Here is a 26,787-nt window from a genome sequence, read left to right on the forward strand (position 1 = left end):
TAGTCTAAAGATAAAAAGAATTCATAAGTAGTTGTACAATATCAGACACATTATGTATAATAATTCAAATCTACTCTATATGAGATCAAATTGATTAATAGCTTATAATGGTTAAATGTTGAAATGGTACTTAAAGAACTAATGACAAAAGCCGAAATCTAAATGTGGCCTTTCCATATACATAGTAGATAACCCTCTCATCTAATAAGCTATTCCTGTCGACGACTGTAACACATCTCATCCAGAACTAAAGGCTATCAAAATATACCATGCTACATGCACTTCACTCAGCTTCTGTTTAAGAAACCAGCACAAAGAGCAGAGCCATGAACCAAGAGGAGGAGGTTGAAGAAAGACAAACACAAACCAAGAAAGCAACTTGGCCATAGAGTGATCCAGTTCTCTTTGTCCAGTTTCTCCATGAGGTGAAAAGTTCATAACAGAAACTATTAAAAGCATTTCCTATTTCCGCCGTGGTTTTAGCCATTCTCCCTCGTGTCTTTAAGAAACTGCAGGAGCAGAATTTGACTTGGCACTTGCTGCAAGCAGGAATGCAAGATGTCTGTGTTCCTCATTCCTTTTCTGGAGGGTATTATTGTTTAATTAGAATACAATGTTTTATTTAAATTTTTTCATAAATTTTTTATTTAAATGTATTTAATCTTATTTTACCAAAAGCCATTATCAGCTTTGTATTGAACAACTTGTGGTTATTCTCTAAGTTAATAATTACTATTTATAACATCATATATCTCACGGCTATTAATTGTTTCCTGGAAATTTTACTGAGAAAAATGGACTCAATATAATTCCTTGGTAATATACTTTTCCATCTAAAGCCACTGAACTCAGTAATGCTTACATGAGAAAAGAAAGTCTCTAATACCTTGACTCCTGATACCATTTAAGTTTCTATTTCCATTTGTGGCACTGTCACCAGTATGACATATATTTCTACTTGTATAACATACATCCATTTGAAATAAGCATTTACAAAGGAATTATGACACACAGAGTAGACATGTCTTCAAAAACCTCAACTAATAAAACCTCGTAACTCCATCAAAGATAAATACTGCTTTGTTGTTTACAGTTAGAAACTGAAACGCTTAAACATCCTTTTTATCAAGCCAAAGTCAGAGAAGAAGAAAAGGAGTTGGTTTATGATTTTATATCTTTTTAGCAAAAAGCTTTAAAATGTGAAATGCTATACTAAAGTCTAATTTTCTCTTTAGTCTCTACAGTAAAATGCATTATTTCATAAAGGAAATAAACATGATTATAATCCTCTCCGTATTTTAAGGAAAAATAGTCTTCCACTTTAAGTTTGAAAATGCATGCTTACTAAGTTTTATATTCATTGAATGGTGGAATTGAGAGTTGTTTTTAAAATATGCCTGAGTGACAACTACCATATTTTAAGCTTTAAGAAATCAAAAAGTATCAAAATATATATTTATATCATATAGTATAAAGCAGAGCTTTGGATAAAGTTTCAGTATTTCATGAAGTGCAAGGACTAGGAAAGAAGAGATAGATGCCTTTCTTTTTTCTTAGGAAAAGGTATCATGGTAGACAGGAAAAAGGCTCCCCCAAAATATCCAGGTCTTAAACTCTGGAACCTGTGACTACATATGTTATCTTACATGGAAAAAGAGACTTTGCAGGTGTGATAAAATTAAAGATCTTAAAAAAAAAAAAAAGATTAAAAGGATCTCAAGATGGAGAGGTTAGCCTGAATTATCCAGGTGGACCCAATTTCATCATAAGGACCACTGAAAGTGGAAGAAGGAGGCAAAAGAGAAAGTCCAAGTGATGTGGTCTGAGGAGGACTAGACTTGCCAATGCTGGCTTTGAGAATGGAGGGAGGAGACCATGAGCCAAGGAAGGTAGGTAGCCACTAAATCCTGGAAAGAGTGAAAAAATGGATTCTCTCTTGGAGGAAAGAATCCTCCAGAAGGAATGCAGTCCTCCTGACACTGATTTTAGCACAATAACACTCATATTGGACTTCCGACCTACTAAACTACAAGCTAATACATTTTTGTTGTTAAAACATCAAGATTATTAGAAATTTGTTACAGCAGCAATGGGAAACGAATACTAGTATCATGTTCTGAATTAGCAGGACCACGAAAAGCATGACTATCATAGCCACTCTCCCAATTAAGGAATCAAGGCACTCTGGAGCTAGGAGAGATTTTGAATCTACTCACTTCATTGTACAGATGAGGAAACTGGTCCAGATATAATGAGAAGGAAGGTGACTTACCTTAGGCCTCATAGTTAGAGACAGAGACATGACTAGAATCTAAGTTCACTAAACTCTAGATCTTTTTAGTCATAGAGTACCTCCCAGCTTCTTTCTCCAATGTAGTGTTTTGATTAGAGTTTAATAATAATTTACAGAACTGTTTGGAAGAATGAACAGTTATTGGAAAGTGCATATATTTTCAAATAAAGCATAGAAGTTTATTGTTCTGCTATTCTAGTCTGTCTCCAACTGATCGCTAAACATAGTGACTTCAATTATCCACATATCACTTGAAACTCAACATGTCTAAAATGAAACTTGAAGTCCTGCCCCAAATCAGATCCCTCTGGAACCTTCTGGGTTTCCCACGTCCAATCAGTCACCACGTTCTGCTCTCCTTCCTCCCTCATGGCACTTCTGTTCCTTGCATTTCTACTTCTACCCCTCACACCCCACCAGGCAAGCACTCTAACAGCTCTCTGTTCTTCAGTTTCTCTTCCCTTCAAACTCCAATTACTCTAGCATAAATGATTCCTTCTAAATCCCAAATGATTCCTTCTAAAATTCTTTTTTGTAGCATTGACTCATCCCCACACATTCAGGAGAACTCCATTTCCAAACAGGATCAAGTTCAAATTCTTTATTCTATCCTTTCACATGTTCACAGAATTTGACCCTAATATTTTTGTCTCTTTCTCCTACTCTTAGCCACAAATCACCTTAATTGATTCACTGCCTACAAACATGACTCATTCTCCATACTGTTCTCTTCTCCTAGAATATCTTTCCTGCTTCCTTCTCCATGTATCTGAATTCTAACTATGTCAATGCCCTGCACAAGTTCCAGCATCTGCCTAGACACTTTGTAGGCCTGACAACCTATAGCAATCTCATCTTACACTTTGAATCCCTAAAGCAACTAGTTTCATTTCACATTTTGAGTTTATAGCTAATGTCTTTTACATCTTCAGAGTTTCAACTCTTAGATTTTAACCATTTGAGACAAACTAGGTTCCCTATTTGTTTGCATGGTATTTAGCATCCAGATTTTCCTGCTTAAAGCAAGGTCTCAAATATTTATGGAATGACTGAAAGTGAAAATGAAAAGTGAAAGTGAAAGTCGTTCAGTCCTGTCCGACTCTTTGTGACCCCCATGGACTATACAGTCCATAGAATTCTCCAGGCCAGAATACTGGAGTGGGTAGCGTTTCCCTTCTCCAGGGGATCTTCCCAACCCAGGCATCAAACCCAGTCTCCGGCATTGCAGGTGGATTCTTTACCAGCTGAGCCACAAGGGAAGCCCTGAAAGTAAGTTTAAAAATACAAGATGAACATTCAGAATGACAACTCCTCTATTCTGCATAAGCACCAGGAATGACCACTCCTCTAAAGTTAACTGCTTCAATTAGGAAGTGTAGCAATATTCAGTTTTGCTTAGGACAGTCCTGGCTTCCTGATTTTTCAGTTATTAAGAATGCTGTCTACTTTTACTCTCAAAAGAATCTTGACTTACATGATATACTATATATGGTCATTCCACCCTTAGGGCAGTTTGGACTGTAATAAGGGCAGAAATCAGAAAGAAAATCTTGCTCATGACTCAGCGACCCATCTAGCTATGCAACATTCTCTCCAGTACAGAGTGATAACTGCCCTCTCATCACCACCTCTGCATAATCAATGGCCTTTGAGTGTCACATGGAGGTTCAAACATTCTGGTAATGCACAGCAGATAAATGTGCTGCAGTTGAATGCAATTTAAGATTCTTTAGAAGGAAAAAAAAAAAATCGTGTATACTGAATACAATTGTTAACTCTACCTAGCAGTTTAAGAAAAGAGTTCCTTAAAGGGAAAAGAGAATTCAATGAATTTCCATAGAAGTAGAAGCAATCAAGAGACAGTATGTGAAATCATTCATGATGCTGTTGTTGTTCAGTAGCCAAGTCATATACCGACTATAGATCACCAGGCTCCTCTGTTCGCCACCATCTCCCAGTTTTTCAAACTCACATCCATGGGTTCGGTGATGCTACCTAACCGTCTCAGCCTCTGCCACCCCCTTCTCCCAATCAATCTTTCCCAGCATCAGGGTCTTTTCCAATGAGTCAGTTCTTTGCATCAGGTGGCCAAAGTATTGAAACTTCAGCTTCAGCATTAGTCCTTCCAATGAATATTCAGGGTTGATTGACTAGGATTGACTGGTTTGATCTCCCTGTTGTCCAACAGACTCTCAAAAGTCTTCTCCAACATCACAGTTCAAAAGAATCAATTTTTTGGTGCTCAGCCTTCTTTATGGTCCAACTTTCATAGCCATACATGACTACTGGAAAAACCACAGCTTTTACTAGATGGAACTTTGTCAGCAAAGTGATGTCTCTGCTTTTGAATACATTGTCTAGGTCTGTCATAGTTTTCCTTCCAAGAAGCAAGCATCTATTAATTTCATGACTGCAATCACTGTCCACAGTGATTTTGGAACCCAAGAAAATAAAAATCTGTCACTGCTTTCATTTTTTTATTCTTCTATTTGCTGTGATGGGACCAGATGCCATGATCTTAGTTTTTTGAATGCTGAGTTTTAAGGCAGCTTTTTCCACTCTCCTCTTTCACCTTCATCAAGAAGCTCTTTAGTTCCTCTACATTTTCTGCCATTAGAGTGGTATCATCTGCATATCTGAGGTTGTTGATATCTCTCCTGGCAATCTTGATTCCAGCTTGAAATTCATCAAGCTGGAATCATGCTTGGCATTTCGCATGATGTACTCTGTATACGTTAAATACGCAGGCTGACGACATACAGCCTTGTTATGCTCCTTTCCCAATCTTGAACCAGTCAGTTGCTTCACACCTGGTTTTAACTGTTGCTTCTTGACCCACATACAGGTTTCTCAGGAGGCAGGTAAGGTGGTCTGGTCCTCTCATCTCGTGAAGAATTTTTCAGTTTGTTGTGATCCACACAGTCAAAGGCGTTAGCATAGTCAATGAAGCAGAAGTAGATATTTTTCTGGAATTGCCTTGCTTTCTCCATGATGCAACAAAAATTTGCAATTTGATCTCTGGTTTCTCTACCTCTTCAAAACCCAGCTTTTACATCTGAAAGTTCCTATTTCATATACTGCTGAAGCTGACCTTGAAGATTTTGAGCATGACCTTGCCAGCATGTGAGATGAGCGCAATTGTACAGAAGTTTGAACCTTCTTAGACATTGTCCTTCTTTGGGATTGGAATGAAAACTGACCTTTCCAGTCTTGTGGCCACTGCTGGGCTTTCCAAATATTCTGACATATTGACTGCTTTGATTTAGGTCATACCTGGATGGCTTAGAGGTTTTCCCTACTTTCTTCAATTTAACCCTGAACTTTAGTCATGATCTGAGCCACAGTCAGCCAGGTCTTGTTTTTATGATCTCATAGAGCTTTTCCATCTTTGGTTGCAAAGAACATCATCGATTTGATTTCGGTATTGACCATTAATACCCACGTAGAGTCATCTATTGTGTTTTTGGAAGATGGTGTTTGCTGTCACTAGTGTATTCTCTTGACAAAGCTGTTAGCCTTTGCCCAGCTTCATTTCATACTCTAAGGCCAAATCTGCTTGTTATTCTGGGTATCTCATGACTTCCTACTTTTGTATTCCAATCCCCTATAATGAAAAGGACATCTTTTTTTGGAGTGAGCTCCAGAAGACCTTGTAGGTCTTCTTACAACTGGTCAGCTTCTTCAGCATCAGTAGTTGGGGCACAGACTTGGATTACTGTGATGCTGCATGGTTTGCCTTGGAAAAGAACCAAGATGATTCTGTCATTTTTAAGACTCCACCCAAGTACTGCATTTTGGACTCTGGTTGACTGTGAGGACTACTCCATTTCTTCTAAGGGATTCTTGCCAACAGTAGTGGACATAATGGTCATCTGAATTAAATCCACCCATTACCATCTATTTTAGTTCAATGATTCCTAAGATGTTGATGTTCAATCTTGCCATCTCCTGCTTGACTCCATCCAATTTACCTTGATTCATGGACCTAACATTCCAAGTTCCTATACAATATTGTTCTTTACTGCATCAGACTTTACTTTCAACACCAAACACACTCACAGCTGAGTGCCATTTCCACTTTGGCCCAGCCACTTCACTCTTTCTAAAGCTATTAGTAATTGCCCTCCACTCTTCCCCAGTAGCATACTGCACACCTTCTGACCTGGGGGGTGGAGGGGAGGGCTCATCCTCCAGTGTCATATTTTTTTGCCTTTTCATACTGTCCATGGAGTTCTCCAGGCAAGAACACTGGAGTGGGGTGCCATTTCCTTCTGCAGTGAACCACATTTTATCAGAACTCTTCACCATGACCCATCCATCTTTGGTGGTGCTGCACCACATGATTCATAGTTTCATTGAGTTATGCAAGCCCCTTTGCCACAACAAAGCTGTGGGCCATGAATGGCAAGATCATCTATACTCTAACTGTTTTACTGTTTTCCAAATTAAGTGATAAGAAACATTCATGCCATTTCAATTTTTTGAATAAATATATATTACTGTCATGATTATTTACAATTAGAAATGTGGTATCCTTGATCTCCTAAGTGTGTAATTTACTTTAAATTAACTAACCACTGTATAAATATTTTAAAACTAACATTCATTTTCACAGCTGACTGGTTGAAATGATCAGTTTCATAAATGAATGTCAGTGGTATACAAGTAATAATAACTTTTTGTTGCAAAGTAGGATATTGCTCTATATGTAATGAGTAAAATTATTAAATGCAATCTTATGTTTCATTACTGACAGCTTGTTATAAAAAAGGAATTAAGACTGAAATTTTAATTATTTTCATAAAGTAGATCAGCTTTTTCACTCATGTGTAGTGAAACCTACTCGACTGAGACTCTTTTGAAGGAAGCCCTCATTACATTACATCACTAAATACAGGACTGACAGTTCATATTCCAAACTATTCCCTCCCTAAACTCTTCAACTTTAAAGGAATCTAGGAAAATAATAAGTTCAACATAACTATAACTATTAAGTTAACATAACTATACAAAATGAAAACATTGAATGCATATCTTTGGCACTATTTGGAATGCAGTATTTGGAAAGAATTTTATGAGACTATTTCATTGGTAGTACCAAGTACCATCAACATAGATGTTACGATCCAAGTTGGTGGTAACTAAAAAGGACTAATTTTTGTTGTTGCTTTGAAGCATTATATCCTTAGTAGTTAATACTTAAGTATCAATTACTTGAAGTTAATGATAATTCTGTAAATGTTGAGGACTAACAAAACTCAGACGGCAAGAGCTATAACACATGAAAAAGTCAAAGGCATCTGAATGAATTATGGTGAAAGTTAATATTTGAGATTCAGAAAAATTTTTCATCAAATATTTTCCAATCCTCATCTAACTAATTCATAAAATAATTATGGCATAATTTCACATTCACATGAATAGATGCATTACAATTTGACATTTAGTTATTTCTAGATTTTTAAATCAAGAACAAGGCCCATTTGTGATTGTGTCTCCTTTTTCAATATAATAGGAAAGACTAGAGATCTCTTCAAGAAAATTAGAGATATCAAGGGAACATTTCATGCAAAGATGGGCACAATAAAGGACAGAAACAATATGACCCAACAGAAGAAGAGATATTAAGACATGGCAAGAATACACAGTGAAGTGAAAGTCTCTCAGTCATGTCTGACTCTGTGAGCCCATGGACTATACAGTCTGTGGAATTCTCCAGGCCAGAATATTGGAGTGGGTAGCCATACCCTTCTCCAGGGGAACTTCCCAACCAGGGATCAAACCCAGGTCTCCCACATTGCAGGTGGATTCTTTACCAGCTGAGCCACCAGGGAAGAAGAACTATACAAAAAATATCTTAATGACCCAGATAACCACGATGGTGTGATCACTAACCTAGAGTCATACATCTTGGAGTGCGAAGTCAAGTGGGCCTTTGGAAGCATCACTACAAACAAAGCTAATGGAGGTGATGGAATTCTAGCTGAACTATTTCAAATCCGAAAAGAGGATGCTGTTAAGATGCTGCACTCAATATACCAGCAAATTTAGAAAACACAGCAGTGGCCACAGGACTGGAAAAGGTGAATTTTCATTTCAATTCCAAAGAAGGGCAATGACAAAGAATGTTCAAACTACCGCACAACTGCATTCATTACACATGCTAGCAAAGTAATGCTCAAAATCAACAGCATGTGAACCAAGAACTTGTAGATGTTCAAGCTGCATTTAGAAAAGGCAGAGGAACCAGAGATCAAATTGCCAATATCCACTGGATCATAGAAAAAGCAAGAGAATTCCAGAAAAACATCTACTCTGCTTCATTGACTATACTAAAGACTTTGACTGTGGGGATCACAACAAACTGTGGAAAATTATTAAAGAGATGCGAGTATCAGACCATATGATCTGCCTCCCTAGAAACCTGTATGCAGGTCAAAAGCAACAGTTAGAACCAGACATGGAACAATGGATTGGCTCAAAATTGGGAAAGGAGTACGTCAAGGCTGTATATTACCACTCTGCTTATTTAACTTATATGCAGAGTACATCAAGAGAAATGAAGGGCTAGATGAAGCACAAGCTGGAATCAAGATTGCCAGGAGAAATATCAATAACCTCAGATATGCAGATGACACCACCCTTATGGCAGAAAGTGAAGAAGAACTAAAGAGCCTCTTGATGAAAGTGAAAGAGGAGAGTGAAAAAGTTGGCTTAAAACTCAACATTCAGAAAACTAAGATTGTGGCATCTGGTCCCAGCACTTCATGGCAAATAGATGGGGAAACAGTGGAAACAGTGACAGACTTTATTTTGGGGGGCTCCAAAATCATTGCAGATGGTGACTGCAGCCATGAAATTAAAAGACGCTTGCTCCTTGAAAGAAGTTATGACCAACCTAGACAGTTTATTAAAAAGCAGAGACATTACTTTGCTGACAAAGTCCATCTAGTCAAGGCTATGGTTTTTCCCATAGTCATGTATGGATGTGAGAGTTGGACATAAAGAAAGCTGAACACTGAAGAATTTATGCTTTTGAACTGTGGTGTTGGAGAAGACTCTTGAGAGTCCCTTGGACTGCAAGGAGATCCAACCAGTCCATCCTAAAGGAGATCAGTGCTGGGTGTTCATTGGAAGGGCTGAGGCTGAAGCTGAAACTCCAATACTTTGGCCACCTGATGCGAAGAGCTGACTTATTTGAAAAGCCCCTGATGCTGGGAAAGATTGAGGGCAGGAAGAGAAGGGAACGACAGAGGATGAGATGGTTGGATGACATCACTAACTCAATGGATATGAGTGTGAGTAAACTCTGAGAGTTGGTGATAGGGAGGCCCGGCGTGCTGCAGACTATGGCGTTGCAAAGAGTTGGACATGACTGAGTGACTGAACTGAACTGTATGCACTGTTGGTGGAAATGCAAACTTGTACAGACAATATAGAAAAAAGTATGTAGGTCACTCAAAAAATTAAAAATACAACCACCATATCATCCATCAATTCCACTTTATTACATATCCAGAGAAACTGAAATCGGGATGTCGTAGAGATACCTGCACTCTCGTGTTCACTGCAGCATTACTCACAACAGCCAGGATATAGAAACAACCTATGCATGTCTGTTAACAGATGAATGGATAAAGAAGTTGTGGTGTATATCTATACACCACTGAATGTTACTCAGCTAAGGAAAATAAGGAAATCCTGCCATTCATGACAACTTAGATGGACACTGAAGGAAGTACACTAAGTGAAATAAATCAGAGAAAAAATAAATACTGCACAATAATTTATATGTGGAATATAAAAAAGACAAACTTAGAGAAATAGTAAAGTGATAGTTACCTGACGTTATGGGTTGGGAGAAATGCGGAGATAGTGGTCAAAGTGTACAAATTTTCAGTTATAAGATTAAGTTAGAGGGTCTAATGTACAGCATGGTGATTACAGCTAATACAATATACATATATCATGTTTATGATATGTAAGTATACATATGCATCATACATATTTATGATATATATTAGTCATATACACATACATATTACATATGTATCATATATTTGAATGTTGCTAAGAAAGTAGATTTTAAGTGTTCTCACCACAAAAATAAAAAATGATGATATGTGACAGGATGGAGATGTGGGTGATAACTGTGGTGGTAGTCATTTTGCATTTATAAATGTATCAAATTAACATGTTATACACCTTAAATTTACACTATGTTATCTATCAATTATAAATCAATAAAGCTGGTGAAAAACCCATTATATCATCATAGATGTCAATTCTTAGATACAAATGTAGTTTATATTGATCAACTTAGACAAGGACAAAGAATAAGAGGTGGTCTTATGTTCATATTCATACAGAAAACACCATTTACCTTTGATGGAGGAAAAAACTCAACACATTCCAGCCATATGGTTAAAAAGAACTTCTCACATATTGCACACTTTCTTCCTTGAGAGATTATGCTCCTGACCTGTGGGTACCATTTTATGGCTTTCATTAGGAAAGGATTCTTTTCTGCTAGCTGATTCATTATAAATCTTGATGTTATTTCCTATATTAAAAAAGAATATGGTTCCTCAGATTATTCTCAAAATAACTGTTTTATGTTACACTGATTCCCATTTCACTAATTTATATTTTTGGCTTATTCCTCACAGTTTCTGTTAAATTAGTTCTCCATGGTATATATAATGAGTTTTATATATATATATAAAAGTTTTCAGCATATACAAAAAGCAATTTACTTCCATTGTAATATTTCTGACATATAGGAATTCAGATTATAATAAATTTACATTATTAAAGTGTAGGTTCAAATTTTGTGTCTCTCATCACAATAGGAAAGGACTATACAAATATTCAGACTAGACTCAAAAATTGAGTCTGTCACATTTACTAAGGTCTAAATCCTTACTACTTAAGCTGCAGAATCAGTAGAATCTGTATCACCTAGAAGCTTATTAGAAATTCAGACTTAGTTGCACTCAGATCTATTGAGCCAGAATCCGCAATTTAACAAGATTCCCCAGGTATTCTGTATGTGTGTTAAAGTTGGAGAGGTACTAGACTAAGTTATCTACTAAACTGAGTACCTGAATTGAGCCAAATTAGTAAAGAGTATTGATTTCTATTAATCAAATCTTTGAATTCAGTATATATTAAACCTAGCCACATAAATACATACAGAAACTACACTTTAGATAATACCATTACTAAACAATAGAATAGGTGGTGAGGATGGTCACTATGACAATATCACCATCTTAAAATAAAAAATTATAAAATACATATATATCTTCACTGACCAAGCAAACAAAATAAACATTTGATTCATTCCACTAAATGCCCCTCTTGTGCCAAGAGCATGAAGTTCTATGTAAATTTTACAAAAACACTGCATGAATTTTTAATAGTGTATAAGACCTTTTTTTGGCCAAAGTGAAAGATTTCTCAGTGGTATTAAGATAGTCTGTGTGGAAATACAAACATACATACATAAATATACACATACAAACATAACCTTTCACTCATCTATCCCAATTAAAATCTTTAAAAATAATAACAAATCCTATAAATCTCTGTCTCCCTGTTCCTTATTACTCTATCCCTTGCACTCAGCAAACATCTGGGAACGCTGCCTCTGTACAGAAACAGCCCTGAGCATGGGTTCCTTAACTGCCTGATCCTTCAGCAGCATAACCTCCTACACACTTCAGCTTATTCTCTGGGATGATTACATGATGAAGTCATCCTTTCTGAAAAACTGCCCTTTCACACTAATATTACAGGACTCCTAAATTCAATGAATATTATCGCTTCCCTCTAATTAATTACACAGAACATAGCTTGTGATTCTGAATGAAATGGTGATTTTAGAGGTAAGTTTTAGCTACCAGAATTCAATGGCTAGTTTCACTATAAAGCCACAGAAAATAGAGAAGAATTCAAACCCAAAATAGCAGACAGTAGAAGAGTCTGCTGAAATACACGGGACCAATGAATAGGTCCCATGAAAAAGACACTGATGATGGGGACAGATTGAAGGCAAAAGAAGAAGCGGGCAGCAAAGGATGAGATGGCTAGATACCGACTCAATGGACATGAATTTGAGCAAACTCTGGGAGATTTCAGAGGACAGAGGAGCCTGACAGGTTACAGTTCATGGGGTCACAAAAAGTCGGACATGACTTAGCGACTGAACAACAACAATTCACACAGCTGACATTTTCCATTTATGATTTCTGGAACCAATCATGTTTGTTGCACTTGGAATTGTTGCACAACTCTTACATTACCCATTATTTATATCTTTCTCCTACTTGCTGCCAATGTGTTGCTTTGGAAGACTGCTGCTGCTGCTAAGTCGCTTCAGTTGTGTCCGACTCTGTGCGACCCCATGGACTGCAGCCTACCAGGCCTCTCCGTCCACGGGATTCTCCAGGCAAGAACACTGGAGTGGGTTGCCATTTCCTTCTTGGAAGACTAACATATATCATTGAAATGTAAAGTTATTATTTGAAGAAACACACACAAACACATATATAATAAGATACTTTTGGCATGACCAATAGTAAATTTTAGGAAATTTGTACCATGAAGACACATGCTATGCAGTTTTTCAGAATATACTACTTAATGATGGCTTAATCTCAGTGTTATTTAAAAGTCAAGAAATCGTTTATAGAAAAATAAATTATCCCTTTTGAATAGCTTACATGCTATTCTGTTAGAATATCTGTTAGCTAACTATATGTAGGTCAGAGATTATTTCTATGTTTAAACAATCATAGATTAAAATTAGTTTAAGGTGTTTCTTTTAGTTTTCCTTATACATGTTGATTTGATTTGAATCATAAGGTTATCCTTACATATATTTATATATAAATATTAAAAATCATAAAACATAGAAACAAATGTGAATCAGAAGGAATGATGGACTTTGGAACTGCTGTATGATCAGTTGTTGCTGTATGACAGGCACTAAAACACAGCATCAAGAGCAAAGATACTGAGTCACAGTCAGATACATAGATAAGTGCAAATCGTGTAGCTCTATGACTTACTGCTACTGCTAAGTCACTTCAGTCGTGTCTGACTCTGTGTGACCCCATAGATGGCAGTCCACCAGGCTCCCCCGTCCCTGGGATTCTCCAGGCAAGAACACTGGAGTGGGTTGCCATTTCCTTCTCCGATGCATGAAAGTGAAAAGTGAAAGTGAAGTCGCTCAGTCGTGTCCGACTCTTAGGGACCCCATGGACTGCAGCCTACCAGGCTCCTCCCTCCATGGGATTTTCCAGGCAAGAGTACTGGAGTGGGGTGCCATTGCCTTCTCTACTATGACTTACTAGTGTGACCCTATTTGACAAGTCCTTAAGTTCTCTGATCTGGAATACCTCACCTACAAAATAGGAATTTTGTTTCCAACCCCACCACACAGAGTTCAGAGAATTAAATTATATAATACAGGTAAAACTCTGTCTAGCATCTGCTGACAGAGTATACTCTGGTTAGTATATTGTTATAATATAGTTATCAATATTAAATTTTAGTTCACATATCTCCGAGGTAAGGAAAAGTCTTTAAAAATCTTAACCAAGGAATATCCTGAAACAAATTCCTATAGTTTTTGAAAGTCCAAGTAGTTTAATCAGTAATGTTATAATGGTAACCAAATATCCAGTAGAAATGACTTTTACTTTAAGTATAAATATAAAATTATAGTAAATTTGTCACCTTTCTAAGAAAAATTCTTAGAGATACTCTCAAAAACAACCAATCATTTATATAAGTAAAAGTCATTGCTCCTACTAAATAAACAAAACGCCCAAACTGTTGTGCTTCTGGGTCCTTAAAGCTTTGAAACAGAGGGAAGAGCTGTTCTCTCACCCTGCACGTGGGCCCAGACTCAAAGCAGCACTCTTGCTCTCAAGCTCCCTGTAATAGCCCTGCCACCTCGGGCTAACTGTTTATCCAGTCCCCTCCACAGACCAGAATTTCTTCCAACAAGAGACTACCTTTGTTTCCCTTTCCCTCACTCCTGGCAGCCCCTTTCTGAGGCAATACTGCAGCATGGAGTCTGGAGGCCAACTGCTTAGAACGGCATCAGCATTCGAAAACTTACTAGACCTGCGAACTTGGACAAGTGATTTACCTTCTCCAAGGCTCAATTTATCTATAAAAGAGGAATAATAATGGTGTCTTCTTTTTGAGAGTTAATGGAGGACTAAATTAGTTCATTTCCATTAAGTGCTTGGAACAATGCCTTGCCCATGGTAAACATAATAAGTATTAGTTGTCTATTAATATTTTTATTATTACTATTAATATTATTTTATTACCATTGTTCTGAAATGTTTGATTCAAGGAGAACAATTAGGGCATGAGGAATTAAACAAATTTAATACTTCAATTTTAAAATCATTTATAATTAAACTTCAAATAAGTTTTTATTCACATAGGAGAGGGAAATAATACTGTTTATGGAAATATAGACTGAGTCTCTGGAAGAGAATTGGAAAAGAGTTAATCAGCCTTGAAAAGATGAAAGTCCTTTGGCTTAGTGATTTCATTCACAGGGACAATATGGACATGAGAAGAGGATAGCCTTGTTTATAAAGGCCAAAAAGTTATAAGATTTTTAATATCTAAACAGCCAACAGTAGGAAAGTAGTTTAAAATATTCTGGTATAATCGTATACCAGTATATTATTATGTAATCATCAAAAAAGATGTCATGGACTTATTTTTTACTGACTGGAAAAATATTCACAGTATTTTGAGTAAAAAATGAAGTATCTAAATAGTACACAGCTTGAACAAAGCTTTGATATCAAAAACTTCTGGATTTTTGAAAAGTTCTAGCAAAATAAATGTCAGAACAGTGATTGTATCTCTGCACACTGGATTTTTGAGTATTTTTTATCAATTTTTATTGCCTTTTCTCTGATTTCTCTAAATAAGCTTGTATTACTTTTAAAATAATTTTTCAACTGGTGGCTCAGATGGTAAAGAATCTGCCTGCAATGCAGGAGACCCCAGATCAATTCCTGGGTTGGAAAGATCCCCTGGAGAAGGAAATGTCAATACACTCCAGTACTCTTGCCTGGAGAATTTCATGGACAGAGGAGCTTGGCAGGCTACAGTCCACAGTATCGCAAAGAGTTGGACACAACTGAGTGACTAACACACATGGCATTATAACTAATATTTTCTTCCTCACTCATCTGTATTTTCTAGTTTTCTGTATTAAATATATATTACTTGTTCAATAAGGGAAAAATGTTATTTTTTTAAAAAAACTAAACCATTAAACAATGTTGGTTGTTTCCTGTAGTCAGGAAACTTGAACCCTTCCCAATACTTGAAAGTTTTAAGACAATTCTGCATGTTCAGCTAAAAGGACCTGAGAAATCCACATTCACAGCAGAGACTCATACTCAAATGTGGTAAAATCTGTAATCTTCGATGTGTCTATCACCAAAAGACATACACAGCCAGTCCTCTAATATACTTCCCTATTCCTTCTTTTAATATCATCAACTTGTTTGACTAAAGGGAACACAATTTCTGGATCATATTCTTTCATCCCCTAGGAATGGGGATAAATGACAAGGGGATGGAAGAGGCAAAAGACCCCAGTAAGAATAAATGAAATATATCTTTAGATAATACTGAAAAAATATGTAGATGCTAAAGCGAACACAAATTCCTCTCTTTTGATCCAACAAAATGTTTAAAATGTCTCTGAATGTGGTCACTCTGGAAATCAGGAAGGATCACATTGGATTCTGCAAGCAAGTCAAAAAGATTATGACTAGGCTCCACAATGCCAATGGATTACGGTTGTATTAATCATTTGCTGGCTTGGTAAGAATCCTTTAGAAGAAAACTCTTTAAAACTTAAATCATGGCTTTAGCTCGAAGACCTGTGTGAATGACATAAGGCTTCACCTGTAAACTCCAGACGTCCTCCTGTTTTATAGCACTAACTGGCTGCTTCAGGAACAGCGGGTTTCCCTCACAGTAGAACTCCCTCAGCTTCAAATCTTGAAACTTTCAAAAACAAAATAAAAACTTCATTACACAACAAAATAAACTTCACTTCGGAGCCTTCATCATCAACAAAACTAGACTTTTTAAAAAGTCTACTTTAAAATTTAAAATAGTTAAATATTTATATTTTTAAAAAATATTATTTTTTTTCTTTAGGGATCATTTTTTTCTTCCTTCAAATCCTGTAATTATTCTTCCATTAAACATGGTAATGAGTTATCCAGCTTGCTAACTTACTACACATAATATATCAGAAAGAAATTAATGAAAGGAAAATAATAATGAAAGTCATTAGCATGTGTTTTGTAGCAGGTAAATTTCAGCAATCTGAAGTCACACAATGTCTCGGTGTCCACTCTGAATATTCTCCAAGAGCAGCATTTTTTAATACCCTGTTTCTACATGCACTACTGGGTTTGCTGTCAGTGCATGCGTGCTAAGTCACTTCAGCAGTGCCTGACTCTGTTCGACCCTATGGACTGCAGTCTGTCAGCTCCTCTGTCCATGGGACTCTCCAGGCAAGAATAAATTGCCTTGCCCTCCTCTGGGGTATCTTCCTAACTCAGGGATCAAACCTGTGTCTCTTATGTCTACCTGCATTGGAAGGTGGGTTTTTTACCACTAGCGCCAGCTGAGAAGCCCTTCCTGTCAGTCTAACTTTTTAATACAACAATATTCTTTGCTAGTATCATCACTCCAATAGCACAATCTCTCCTGCTAATAAAATATCATTATAGCTGTTCAGAGGCTCTTTGCATAGGCCTGCTTGAACAAACACTGTCATGACTTTAATCTCAACTGGAACAATTTTGTTCCTCCCCTCCCCCTCAAGGGTCTACAGATATTTTTCATTGTTACAAGTAGGGGAGGGGCAGTATTACTGGCATCTATGTAGTAAATATTAGGGATGCTGAGAAACATCCTATAATACACACAGCAGCCCCCGCAACAAAGAATTATCAGGCCCCAAAGTGGTGTTGATGTTGAGAAAACCCTGGTTTAGAGGTACAAGGTCATAAACATTCACTGACCTTCTTATCTAGAAAGGGGATTTGCAGCTGGAGGAAAATGAAGGTTCAAATGAGGGGTTTTATTTTTTTAATCTAAAGAAGACTTGATCATGTAGAAGTACCAACACAGAGAGATTAATTTAGAGGAGAAAGAATAATTGAAAGAGTAATGCTCAGGTGAAGGACACAGAAAGACCTTTGAATATTAACATCTTTCAATTATCCTGTCTCTATGGCTAGAAGAAAAGATGCAGACATGAATAAATTTGAAGGTGTGGAATTGGATGTGAAGGAGTCAGACGTGATCCCTTCAATTTTTCCTTTGGAATAGAGAATAGACCATCTGCTAACTGAGTTATGAAGTTATTAGCAAGTTGCTAATGTGGGAGAAGCCTTGAAAAAGGTGGGAAAAGTATGGAAAAGTATGGGATATGCTGTAGGTTTTAGAAAAGGAACCTGACGTGGTACAAGCAAAAATATTATACAGGGGTGTTGAGGGACCCACTGGAATCCACACATGTGGAGCAGTCCCTGTCCATAGACTGTGTGCTCCTTTGGCACCCAGCAGTCCAGATGCATTAAGAATCTGCAGAAGGATATACCAGAAAGCAGGGAATGAGCTCATACGTACTAAGACATAAGCGAACTGGACTGGGTTCTTTGGCGTTTGGACCAGACAGAAAAAGAAATAACAGTACAAAGTTTTGAGGGACTGAAAGTAAAAGGAAGCGTGGAGAGACATGAAGTCTCAGTGATCTCAAAGGAAAGATACCACGATAAAGCAACAAGAGAACTGGACCGTGGGAGAAACAGAGGTCAGCCTGCCAAACTGGACTTTAATTCTTCATACTGAGAGCAGCTGAACAGACATGATGGGACCGTAAAGTGAAGACCTGAAAACATCATCAAAGTCAAGGAATCCAGGGACTTTGAGCCTAAGTTGACTATGTTGACCACATTTTTAAAACAACTTGAGTAATATTTATTCTCAAATATTTGGCTGTCTCCTGGACATCTCCAGATGGGAGTCCCACAGTCACCATAAATTCTAACATTCAAGAATCGAATCCATTTCTCCCATATTTTCTTCATTCCTTTTCCTTATTACCCACATCAAATCTTCTGTCATCAACCTCCTGTTCTATCAATTCCACCTTCTTAAAACTTCTGGAATTTATCCTTTCTTTCCATCCCCCATCCCACCCACCTCCTCAGCACCTCTGCACCATCCTTTTTCCTGCTCCCTGCCCCCGCCACTAATCTCTCTGGTTTGATTAAGGCCCTCATCTTATATGAACTACTGCAACAGTTCATATATTGCAAGCTTTTGCTCCCAAAGTAGTCTTTTAAAATGAGAACTTATTCATAATACATCCTTGCTTAAAATTATCAAGGTTCCCTTATGTCCATAGGATAAATTCACAAGTCCTAGTATATCATATTTGGTTCTCCTTGGCCTGTTTTAACAACCATATATCCTGGTAGGCTCTACTGTTACCCTTATAAAACAGCCATCCTGTAGAACTTAGGGTCTCAGAAAAGGCCAGTGTCTTATAATTATCGCTTGTGCTGTGCCCACTACTCAACACACTCCTGGATCTTCACTTCATGACTAAAATATCACCCCATAAGCATTTTGACTTTCCTTGTGACTCAGATGGTAAAGAACCTGCCTGCAAGGTGAGCAACCCGGGTTTGATCCCTGGGTCAGGAAGATCCCCTGGAGAACGGAATGGAACCCACTCCAGTGTTCTTGCCAAGAGAGTCCCATGAATAGAGGAGCCTGATGGGCTACAGTCCATGGGGTTGCAAACAGTCAGACACAACTGAGCTACTAACATTTTCACTTTCAGTTTTTGCAACTTCTACCAAATATTCCCATATCTCCTTAGGCCTTATATGTAAATTAATCATATAAGTCATATATGAATCATGCAAAGTCACTTTTGTCATGTCTGACTCTTTGCGACCTCATGGACTGTAGCCCCCCAAGCTCCTCTATCCATGGGACTCTCTTGGCAAGAATAATGGAGTGGGTTGCCATTCCCTTCTCCAGGGGATCTTCCCAACCCAGGGATCGAACCCAGGTCTCTTACATCTGGTGCATTGAGAAGCGGCTTCTCTACCACTAGAACCACCTGGGAACTCCCAAATTAATCATACCACCTGTAAATACTATGAGGCAATCACTGTTGAAAAGTCTCTTCATTTACCAGGTTTTGGTCTTTTTAAGAGCTGCGTTGTAAGTGACTATTTAACGTAAGCTCTAAATAGTACCTAGTACACAGTTGAGGCCCAATAAATAATCAATCACATACAGCTCTCCCTGGGTACTCAAGATTTAAGAAGGCCTTCTTCTCTAGACTTAATCAACTGTTACAAGCGTTTCTGAAAAGCCCCAGGCCTACGGACAATGTGTAAGTTCAGCATTTGCTTCTAATCAGTCTTAAGTAATGGGGGAGATCAGAAGGGGGCTAATTTAGGAAGACATTTGTTAGTGTAAATGAGGAGAATGGAGGCTGAAATTTCATATAAACTCAAAAACAGAACTGATAAGTAAGTGATGGCAAATAACCACATGCCCTTTAGACCATCTCAAAGCTCACAGGGTTACCCTTTAGCAAGAATTGGAAATGATAAATATGCTAACAGTTATTTGTGAAAAGAGTAAGATTTTAAGTATTGGGACTATGTCATCCAAAAATATTTGAAATGGGAACAAATACGTATATATAATTTTCTCAGAATTATTTAAAATTTTAAAAACCTTCCTATATTAAACAATGTATGACAAGTTACATTACTCATGTAATACTCAGGTACTCTGCCTTATCACTATCTATGTATAGAGATCACCCCTACCATCAGCTTTCCCTGTCTCTGCACCAAAGTAAATAAGTGCTATTTGCAGTTATACCTTAGGGCGTGCAAGAATCACAATAAACTCATCTTCACCGACTTCCAACATGCCCTCATTGGTTGCCAGAAATTCTCCTCTAGTCAACATGCTAGTCAATACAACTCCATGTTTTCTTTGCTGGCTCATCTTTTTTGCTTAACAATGAAACAGTTCTCCCCTAAGCCTAGTACATTCTCTTTTCACTTTATTTTTTCCCTAGGCAATCTGAACCATAGCCATGACTTCAGTGAAACCTCTATGCAGATGACTCAGGTTCCACACCCTACAGCCAACTGCCTACTCAAAATCTTCACTTGGATATCATAAATATATGTTAAACTCACTCTATCCAAGACTGAACTCAGGATCTGCCCTCCTGAAGTTGGTATTTTTCCTGTGTCTTCTATATTACTCTATAGAAAGCTCACTAGCTCATCACCATTTCTAAATTTAGCTCTTAAATGTCTCTTGAATTTGTTCAGATACTTCTATCCCAATTGTCACCACCTTAGACCAACTTACTATCATTTACTTCGCTTCAGCAAAAGTCTACCAGATGTCCACCCAGTTCCCTTTGTCAACCCTTCCGTTGTGTACTCCACACTTTATAAATATGATCTTTTCAAAATATAGATCTGATTATGTCATCATAATCAGAGCACCAAATCGCAACTAGCTATTGAACAACCATCAACAGGAGGATGCTGAAACCCACGAAAAAAAGGTATCCCACATCCAAAGACAAAGAAGAAGCAACAATGAGATGGTAAGAGGGGTGCAAACATGATAAAATCAAATCCCATACCTGCTGGGTAGGCAATCCACTATCTGGAAAATAGTAAACACCAAAGAAGTTCTCCCACTGCTGTGAAGGTTCTGAGCCTCATGTCAGACTTCCCAGCCTGGGGATCCAGCCAAAAGACTGGGAATCCCCAGGGAATCTGATCTTCAAGGCCCATGGAATTTGATTACAGGACATCCTGGAGGCAGCAAACGAAATCTTGTGTGCACTAAGACCCAGGGGAAGGGAGTCATGACCCTACAGAAGACTGAACCAGACCTACTTGCCAGCATTGGAGGGTCTCCTGTGGAGGTGTGGGTCCGCAGGGGCTCGCTGTGGGGGTGAGGGCACTGGCGGCAGCAGGCCTAGAAGGGGCCCCTTGGCATAAGTCCTCTTGGAGGTCACCATTAACCCTACCAGAGAGCCAGCAGACCCCAGGGCCAGGTTGTCTCTAAAAGAGACAAACAACTAACAGAGAGTGAGTGCAACCACACCCATCAGTGGAGAATTGGATTAAAGTTTTACTCAGCAGGCTCTGCCCACCAGAGCAAGACTCCGTTTTTCCCACCACCAGTCCCTTCCATCAGGAAGCTTATACAAGTCTCTTAGCTTCATCCACCAGAAGGCAGACAGAGAAGCAAGGACCACAATCCCTCAGCAGCGAGAACCAAAAACACATTACAGAAAGTTAACCAGGATGAAAAAGTGGAGGGTTTTGTCCCAGAAGAAAGGACAAGATAAAACCCCAGAAAATGAATGAAATGGAGATAGGCAACCTTCTAGAAAAATAATTCAGAAAAATGACAGCGAAGATGATCCAGAATCTCAGAAAAAGAATGGAGGCAAAGATTGAGAAGATACAAGAAATGTCCTCCAAAGACCTAGAACTAAAGAACAAACAAACACAGATGAAGAATACACGAGAAGGAATCAATAGCAGAATAAGTGATGCAGAAGAACAGATACATACCTGGAGGATAGAATGGTGGAAATCACTGCCACGGAACAGAATATAGAAAGAAGAATGAAAAAAATGAAGACTGCCTCAAAGAACTCTGGGACAACATTATAAATACCAACGTTCACATTATATGGATCCCAAAAGAGAGAGAAAGGACTTGAGAAAATATTTGAAGAAATAATAGCTGAAAACTTTCCTAACATGGTAAAATAGTCAACCAAGTCCAGGAAGCACAGAAAGTCCCAGGCAAGGTAAACCCAAGGAGGAATGCACCAAGACACATAGTAATCAAAATGATGAAAATTAAAGACAAAGATAAAATATAAAAAACAACAAGGACAAAAGGACAAATAACATAAAAATGAACTCCCATAAGATTATCAGTTGATTTTTCAACAGAAACTCTAGAAGCCAAAAGGGAATGGCATGATATATTTAAAGTGATGAAAAGGAAGAACTTACTACCAAGAATACTCTACCCAGCAAGACTCTCATTCAGATTTGATGGAGAAATCCAAAGCTTTCCAGACAAGCAAAAGTTAAGAGAATTCAGCACCACCAAAAACAGCTTTGTAACAAATACTAAAGGAACTTCTCGAGGCACAAAACACAAAAGAAGGAAAAGACCTACACAAAATAAACCCAAAACAATTAAGAAAATGGTAATAGGACCATACTGTTGTTCAGTCGCTAAGTCGTGTCTGACTCTTTGTGACCCCACGGACTGCAGGATGCCAAGCTTCCCTATCCTTCACCATCTCCCAGAGTTTGTTTGAACTCATGTTCATTGACTCAGTGATACCATCCTACTATATTATCCTTTGTCACCCTCTTCTCTGTCTCTCCCAGCATCAGGGTCGTTTCCAACATGTTGGCTCTTTACATCAGGTGGCCAAAGTATTGGAGCTTCAGCTTTAGCATCAGTCCCTCCAATGAATATTCAGGGCTGACTTCCTTTAGGATTGACTGGTTTGATCTCCTTGCTGTCCATGCAACTCTCAAGAGTCTTCTCCAGCACCACCATTTAAAAGCATCAATTCTTCAGAACTCAGCCTTCTTTATGATCCAACTCTCAAATCCATACATGACTACTGGAAAAACCATAGCTTTGACTATACAGACCTTTGTTGGCAAAATGATGTCTCTGCTTTTTAATATGCTATCTAGGTTTATCATAGTTTTTCTTCCAAGGAACAAGTGTCTTTTAATTTCATGGCTGCAGTCATTGTCCACAGTGATACTGGAGCCCAAGAAAATAGCCTGTCTCTGTTTCTATTTTTCCCCGTCTATTTGCCATGAAGTGATGGGAATGGATACCATGGTCTTCGTAAATGTTGTCTTTAGCCAGCTTTTTCACTCTCCTCTTTCACCCTCATCAAGAGGCTCTTTAGTTCCTCTTCACTTTCAGCCATAAGGGTCGTGTCATATGCATATCTGAGGTTAATGATATTTCCCCCGACAATCTTGATTCCAGCCTGAGCTTCATCCAGCTCAGAATTTGACATGATGTACTCTGCATATAGTTAAAATAAACAGGGTGACAATACACAGCCTGGACATACTCCTTTCTCAATTTTGAACCAGTCCTTTGTTCCATGTCCTGTTCTAACTGTTGCTTCTTGACCTGCACACAGGTTTCACAGGAGGCCTGTAAAGTGGTCTGGTATTCCCATATCTTTAAAAATTTTTCCACTGTTTACTGTGATCCACACAAAGGCTTTATTATAATCAACGAAGCAGAGGCAGATGTTTTTCTGGAACTCTCTTGCTTTTTCTATGATCCAACAGATATTGGCGACTTGATCTCAGGTTCCTCTGCCTTTTCTAAATCCAGCTAGTACATCTGGAAGTTTTTGGTTCACGTACTGTTGAAACCTAGGTTGAAGGATTTTAAGCATTACTTTGCTAGCTGTGAAATGAGCTCAATTGTATGGTAGTCTGACATTCTTTGGCATTATCCTTCTTTGCGATTGGAAAGAAAACTAAACTTTTCCAGTCCTACAGCCACTGCTGAGTTTTTAAACTAGCTGGCATACTGAGTGTAGCACTTTAATCCCATCTTTTAAGATGTGAAATAGCTCCACTGGAATTCCATCACCTCTGCTAGTTTTGTTCATAGTAATGCTTTCTAAGGCCCACTGGACTTCGCACTCCAGGATGTCTGGCTCTAGGTGAGTGACTACACCATCATGGTTATCTGGTCATTAAGACCTATTTTACAGTTGTTCTGTGTATTCTTGCCACCTCTTTTTAATCTCTTCTGCTTCTGTTAGGCCCATGCCATTTCTGTCTTTTATTGTGCCCATTTTTGTATGAAATCTTCCCTTGATATCTCTAATTTTCTGCAAAGACTTCTAGTCTTTCCCATTCTATTGTTTTCCTCTATTTCTTTGCATTAGTCACTCAAGGTTTTCTCATCTCACCTTGCTATTCTTTGTAACTCTGCATTCAGTTGAGTGTATCTTTCCCTTTCTTCATTGCCTTTCACTTTTTTTCTCAGCTCTTTGTAATGCCTCCTCAGACAAACATTTTGCCTTCTTGCATTTCTTTTTCTTGGGGATGGTTTCAATCATCGCATCCTGTACAATGTTATAAACCGCCATCCATAGTTCTTCAAACACTCTATCAGGCTGAATCTATGTCACTTTCTCTGAATAACCATAAGGGACTTGACTTAGGTCATACCTGAATGGCCTAGGGTTGGTTCCTCCTCTGTGTTCATCATTTACCACAATAGTGGCCTTATCTATCAAATGTGGAAAATTCTATTCATTTGGACTAGTTGGACCAAACCTCAGATGAATTCACAGAATGTTTTACTTCAATGCGCCCAGAAAATTCTGAAATAGGTGCTCCAAATGCAACACTAAGTCATATTCTTTCACAATTACCCTACATTAATGGGCTGGTGTTTTATTAAAACAGCAAAATTGTAACTACAGTATCACTATAGAAGGAACTTTGAATTCATGGTATTACTAAGTCAAATACTGAATATAGTTAAAGAAAATTATTTTTATTTATATGTTTAACAAATATTTATTCAATTCAAGGGCTTCCCAGGTAGTCTAGTGGTCCACCTGTCAATGCAGGAGATAATAAGAGACACGGGTTCAATCCCTTGGTCAGAAAGATCCCATGGAGAAGGGCATGGCAACCCACTCCAATATTCTTGCCTGGAGACTCGCCACGGACAGAGGAGCCTGGCAGGCTATAGTCCACCGGGTCACAAAGAGTCAGACATGACAGAAGTGACTTAGCACACATGCATTTGACTGAAATTCAAGACTCTGCTGGTATAAAGGTAAAAAAGAGTACTCTTTTCCTTTGGAAGATTACAGTCTATTGAGAAGACCAACTTGAAAAGTATTGTTCTATTTTGTGGTATATATGAACCACAGAGGTGCCAGAGAAGACATGGGCGGCTTTGGCAATCAAGGCAGGTAACATAGGGCAGAAGAACAGTCATACCGAGACATGGATAATATCGTGTAGCAGGACAAATAAAATCCTGTAGGATTTGCAGGGTCAGTATTAACATCCAGTGCTTATTAAACATTCAAAACTGCATGTTTTTGGAAAACAGTTTGGCAATTCCTAAAAAAAAAATTAAAATATGGAATATGACTCTGAAATTCCACTGCGGGGTATATGCCCAAAAGAAGTGAAAGCAGGGACTTGAGCAGACATTTGTACGTCTATATTCACAGCAGCATTATTCTCAATAGCCAAAAAGAGCAAGCAATCCAACTGTCCGTGGGCAGATGAATGAAAATACAAAATATATATACATTTAATGCATATACATTACATACAATGGAGTATTATTCAGCCATAAAAAAGAAAATCTGACACAAGCTATAACATAGATGGACTGTGGAGACATTATACCAAGTGAAATATGCCAGTCATAAAAGGACAAATATGGTACGATCTTATTTATATGAGATTCCCAGAGTACTCGAATTCTCAGAGACAAGAAGTAGAATGCTGGTTGCCAGGGGTTAGAGGGAGCGAGGAATGGATAGAAAACTTCTGGAGATAGGTGGTGATAATGGTGCTGCACCAACATGAATATATATATATATTCATATATATATATACATATAGTGACTTACAACTATACACTTAAAAATGGTTAAAATGATAAGCTTTGTTAAATATCACTCAGAGGGTAAAAAGGACGATAATCTCAATTTTGTATTGATTAATCAGAAAAAGTGATGGATCAACAACTATTTATTGAATACCTCCTGGATCGTTGGGCTTCTAATTACCTTGAAGTGGAAACACATTCACTCCAACATGAAAAACTATAGCTTCTTTCTGAAAAGTTACAAGTTGCTAAGACCAGTTACTTAAAGCAAAGTCAAAATTCATCTCCAAGTAAAAAAAAGTGCATTCCTCATTGTCCGTGGCTTAAAAGCAACTAATAAATATCTCCTTTGGACGAACTCAGTTCAGTCGCTCAGTCGTGTCTGACTCTTTGTGACCCCATGGACTGCAGCACACCAGGCTTCCCCATCACCAGCTCTCAGCATCAGGGTCTTTTCTAATGAATCAGTTCTTCACATCAGGTGGCCAAAGTATTGGAGCTTCAGCTTCAGCATCAGTCCTTCCAATGAATATTCAGGACTGATTCCTTTAGGATTGACTGGTTTGATCTCCTTGCAGTCTAAGGGACTCTCAACTGCAAGGGATAAAAATCTATGCTCTGGAAAGCAATACTTTGAAAAAGTCTGAAGTGACCAAAAACAGTATGTGATTTTTTAAAAAAAA

General features: G+C 38.0%; 1 protein-coding gene across 5 annotated transcripts in view; it reads right to left on the reverse strand.

Moving 5' to 3' along the window:
* Positions 1-26,787, reverse strand: part of LRRC69 (leucine rich repeat containing 69) — a 78,688-nt gene that overhangs the window by 3,351 nt on the left and 48,550 nt on the right. For 2 of the 5 annotated variants that reach the window (XM_059874502.1, XM_002692846.7), the window contains 2 exons: positions 16,256-16,357; positions 10,677-10,856 (listed from right to left, as the gene is read on the reverse strand). In XM_059874502.1, the coding sequence (XP_059730485.1) occupies positions 10,677-10,856; positions 16,256-16,357 (282 nt within the window). The remainder of the gene's footprint in view (positions 1-10,676; positions 10,857-16,255; positions 16,358-26,787) is intronic. The other 3 variants (XM_059874504.1, XM_059874503.1, XM_059874505.1) reach the window with 2 other exon arrangements.

The sequence above is a fragment of the Bos taurus genome, chromosome 14 (genome assembly GCF_002263795.3).
Source record: "Bos taurus isolate L1 Dominette 01449 registration number 42190680 breed Hereford chromosome 14, ARS-UCD2.0, whole genome shotgun sequence".
NCBI classification, from domain to species: Eukaryota; Metazoa; Chordata; class Mammalia; order Artiodactyla; family Bovidae; genus Bos; species Bos taurus.